Source organism: Plasmopara halstedii, assembly GCF_900000015.1.
Source record: "Plasmopara halstedii genome assembly, contig: Scaffold_2956, whole genome shotgun sequence".
NCBI classification, from domain to species: Eukaryota; Oomycota; class Peronosporomycetes; order Peronosporales; family Peronosporaceae; genus Plasmopara; species Plasmopara halstedii.
Window position 1 is genome coordinate 277888 of NW_020189861.1, and position 4759 is coordinate 282646.

Consider the following 4759-nt stretch of genomic DNA (forward strand, 5'->3'; position numbering starts at 1 on the left):
AGACTACTGTCAGTCGGCAAACATGCGGGGAGTGGCATGATGTGGAGCTCTCGTGTTCGTCATGCGTCATCTGGATCAAGAATCAAGCAACTGCGTCGGGTACAAGAATTGCAAAGGCATATATGCTTGACTGTGAGCAAGAAGAAGCATGTCTTGTGGACTATTTCGGGGGTCACAGTCAGTAGAAGCTTAAGCATGCTCGCATGGAACACCCAATCAAGGATATGCTGGTCAAAACGCAGCGCTCGACGAAAGACATCCCATTAATAAATAAAGACACGGAAACGTTATGTTTTAACGGTAAGTAGACAGTCACCACACTTCTTTCACATTCAATGACGAAGACGACGCGTTAACTCGAGCGCGTGCACATAGATGTCATGGGGCCAGTGAGGTTTCCATCGAAGGGTGGTGCCGAGTACGTTTCAACATTTGTGGTTAATTTCTTGAGGTATGTGGTGATATACATGATCAAGAGCAAGAGTGCCGTGGTTGGCAAGTTCAAGAAAAAATGTTTTTTGAAAATCAATGGGGCATGTTTGCTATCCGACATAGGAACAGAGTCTGTAAACAAAACAATGACTGACATATGTCAACAAAGCGGTATCATGCACCAGCGTTCCGTTCCATACAGCGCTCAGCAGAACGGATTGGCAGAGCGTATGAACAGGACAGCCATGGTGATGCCCGGTGTAATCTGCATTATAAGGCCGTTTCAACAGAATGGTGGGCGGTAGCGATGGATACGGAGGTTTACCTAAATTAACCTCTCCCCCAATACAGCCATCCTGAAATCATGCCGTACGATTTGGTTTTTCAAGGTGAAGCTTCTCAAATGGATCACTCGCGAGTGTTTGGCTCGCAAGATTACGCTCATGTCGATAATGTAAAAAAGCTTGAGATCGAACCCAAGAGTTTCAAATGTATGTTTATCGGCTATCGCGGGAAATGCGTGTTTGACTTGGGAAATGCCAAGATCAAAGTGACCCGTTCTGTGAAGTTGGATGAGCGTGAAGTCGAGGGCATCTACGACACCAAAGCGCTAAAGCCAGAAACAATTGTTCAAATTCCCAAGGACAATGACGAAGTCACGATTCAGCATCAAGTGGATAGACAGCCAATGATGGACAATTCTATGAAAACTGTGAAAGAGCCAGTTATAGATGTCGAAATGGGCGAAATCGAGCGAACGCCAAGCGTCAATGTACATCAGCTAATGCCTTCTGTGCGCTGTATCGAAAATAGGCTGGTAGGAGCGGATTATTATCTACCGTCTCAAATGAATAAATCATTTGGTGTTTTGACCCGAGTTGGAGATAACAAGAGAAAGACGTGAGCCGGTGTTGGTGCTAAGGAACGGAAGAGTCAAGACACGGCAGTGGTGGTCCACCGACTCGACTTACCGTGTGACGGGGTTAAACGGACCCTTGTATGAAAGGGCGGGTCGCACAAGATTGTGCGACCGTGCATAGGTTTGTACTATACAGTTAGTGTAATGACACAGTGGTGTGGCTACAATGTAATAAAAAGACCAACAACTGCTATGTAACGGGGTTACACATACCCTGGTAACAGGGGTGTGTGTCACACCAGATGGGCATGGTGTGACCACACCCAAACAAGAATACGGTACGGGGCTGGATAGCCAGTAGTTATACATGTATTTAGATTTTACTATACATATTTAGGAAAATCTATGCATTTAAAATAGGCGGCTTTGCCACAGATAAAACTAAAGTCAGTTTTGACTTTAAATAGAAGAGTAATGAGCCTTGGGTTAAGGCGGTATTTACTCTTGGAGTAAGCGGATTGTGATCCGCTAAGCTCGTACTTGTTCTGAGTATAGGACAAAAGGTCGGTGGCCTAACTTACGCATCCTCAAAGCGCAAGGCTACGGCAACCCCGTTGAATTCCATGTGTAATGCATATAACTATATTAATTAGGATTTGCTATATTAATTAGGTATTAATATATTAATTAGTAAAACCTAGGGTTTCCGATATTAGCGGTGATCCCGGAACTAAAACAATCAAGTATAAATTCGTTTTTGAACAGAAGTGTTCTTCTACAGTACATAGAAGTAGCGGATTGCTATCCGCTTCCTTGTACTGATTCTTGGAAAGTACGTAAGGTCGGGAACCGTAGCTTAGCTTCCTCTAAAGCAAAGAGCTACGGCAGCCTCGCTGCATACGGACTACGTTGCTCAAGCAATGGCAAGCGACGATGCAGTAAAGCAATGGATACTGAGCTTCGCTCTCATGGGCGAAGCTCAGCCATTGAAACACGAGGGAAAATAGTTGCACAATCGGATCACGATGGGTTTTTGTGGAGAAGTGTGATCAGAATGGCGCTATCGTGCGCGACTGATCGCGAAAGGTTTCAAGCAGAAGTATGCGTCGATTTTTTGGATTTCTTCCCCGGTTGACAGCATAAATTCGATCCGGATGATTCCCGCAGTATGCGCGGAATGTGACTATCAAATGGCACAGCTGGATGTCGACACGGTCTCTCATCAGCGCTTTGACGGCCATCGTTTTTATTTATATTCTGCTTGGTGTCGACAACGCTTACGTGTGGCAGCTGAATAAGGCTATTTACGGATAAAAGCAAGCAGCAAGTGCCTGGAACAAGACAGTATATCGTGTCTTTGTGGCGAATGGCTTCAAGAGCTGCGGAGCAGACTAATCAAGAGCTCCCAAGAAGGTATCGTCTAAGTTGGACTCTGTGTGGATGATATGATTATTGCCGCCAGGAGATCAATCAGGTAAAGAAAGTGCTCAAGAATACTTTCATGATGGAAACATCGGGCAAGGCGGAATTATTTTGGGCATAGAAATCTGCCATGACAGGTCAGCTGGGACGCTTATGATCATGCAGGTTCGATATACCGATGACGTGATCATTCGATTTGATCAACAAGATGCCAAGTGCGTAGACAACCCGTGTGCATCAGGACTGAAATTGTCGTCGTCACAGTAATCTATTGCGGAAGACGGGCGTTCAACAATGTCGATCTTTGATTAATTGTCTATTGTACATGAAGTCATGCACTCTACCAGACCTTGCGTACGTAGTTACGCAGCTTTCACGTTTCCTTGAGAACCATGGGCTGCAACATTGGAGTGCAGAAATTCGCGTATTACGCTAACTGAAGACTACGCGCCAAACCGGGATCGTCTACCTAGGCAGTGGGAGCGTTAAGGCCAAGGCGTTCTAGGATGACGATCGGGACAGTTACACCGATGACAGACGTTCGGTTTCAGGAGTGATGATTATGATTGCAAGTGCGCCCGTAGTATCCAAGTCGAAGTACCAGCGGACTGTTGCTCTCAGCTCAGCTGAGTCTGAGTATATGACTCTCAGTCTTTGCACACAAGAAGTTCTTCTATCAAGACTTTCTACGATTTTACCCAGCCCGGGACGTTGATGCCAATACCCAACAACCTGCTGTAAGCTAATATTTGCAAAAAGAATGTTCCCTGTAGATCAAGGTTCTCCTCACCTTTACGAAGTACAACAAAACCAGATTATTCTAAATAGGCCACTGGTATTGGACGTTTTCTCGTGAGGTATTCGTTGGCCGACCGTGCTTGAGAATCCAATTATAAAAACCACGCAACCAACGAAACCAATAGAGAAGTACCACACTGCTGCCCGGCAGCCTTAATATCGATATATCTCTTTTCAGTATGGCTGAAGTCCTTCAAATTTGGTGCGCTCGTAAAGCGCCTACCTTTCGCTTCCCAACCGGTCATCGCAGCACGGCAGTTGTGCACTGCATCGATTGCGACACATACCCTATCCTCGGGAGGGGTTGAGTGGACGCGACATTCTTCGGTGCAAATCATTATTCGTGGGAAACCTTTGCATCGGCGGATATTCAACACTGCCATCTGTCGTTTTGACTCCTTCTATGCCGAAAATGCTTCTAATAGAGATACTGCAGATCAGTGTCCATTCTCGCTGATAGTCTCGATGCAGTGAAATCGCTAGTATGACGCGCTGGTGCTCCACTGAACCATGGCCGAATTTCTGTCATTCTAACCATTCTTGCTTAGATGTAATGGTCGCTGAATTCTTAATCTCACAAATTGTTACGAGGTCCTTAATTTGGGACTTCGTAACAAGTCTGTTCTTAGACTTACATTATGTGTTTGACCACGTCAATTGAAACCGCATCTTTTGACTGCTTGAATGTATGGAAATCCGAGCAGAATTCATTGTCTTTGACATGGAAAAAGCTTTGCCTCAGCTTAACCATTTTGGATATAATACACCTTCTTTGTCGGCACTTTGGTACAAATGAATAAATGATTCACGATCTTGCTTATTCAGTTTGAGTGCTGACGTTCGACAAGGTGACCCTTTATCGACCAGCATTTTAGTGTTATCGCAGTCAAGCTAAACCGACGGAAGGAGTCCAGCGTGGAGGTCGAAGAGATCGATTGCATCGACAACCGTTTCACAGTATCGGGTGGTCTCAAGTACCATGTGACATGGATCGACGGGTCTACTCCGACACAGACCAATTGATCGAATATGGCAATGCCAACTTGATCGAGGTTCTTTGCTTGTATCTCAACCGCTACCCTCGACGGAAAATTTCTTACCGAGAATTTGTCAGCCACAACGGCCGCGCATACACAGCGATTGCCGATGACGAAGGTATTGAATAGATGGTAAAAACCAAAGTGAATATATTGTTGGAAACAAGTTAAGTCGTACCTAAGTAAACCAGGAGGAGTTATGAAACTCCCA

General features: G+C 45.2%; 2 protein-coding genes across 2 annotated transcripts; both read left to right on the forward strand.

The window, feature by feature from the left end:
- Nucleotides 1-796: 796 nt before the first annotated feature.
- PHALS_06156 (FOG: Transposon-encoded proteins with TYA, reverse transcriptase, integrase domains in various combinations) lies at nucleotides 797-1336 on the forward strand (the record flags this gene model as incomplete). Its single annotated transcript, XM_024719395.1, has 1 exon — nucleotides 797-1336. One exon carries the CDS (start codon nucleotides 797-799, stop codon nucleotides 1334-1336), a length of 540 nt encoding a protein of 179 aa, XP_024584698.1.
- A 2728-nt stretch (nucleotides 1337-4064) lies between these two features.
- Nucleotides 4065-4307, forward strand: PHALS_06157 (uncharacterized protein; the record flags this gene model as incomplete). The annotated part of the gene is made up of 2 exons (XM_024719396.1): nucleotides 4065-4128; nucleotides 4216-4307. The coding sequence occupies 2 exons, from the start codon at nucleotides 4065-4067 to the stop codon at nucleotides 4305-4307; spliced, it is 156 nt and encodes a 51-aa protein (XP_024584699.1).
- Nucleotides 4308-4759: the final 452 nt, after the last annotated feature.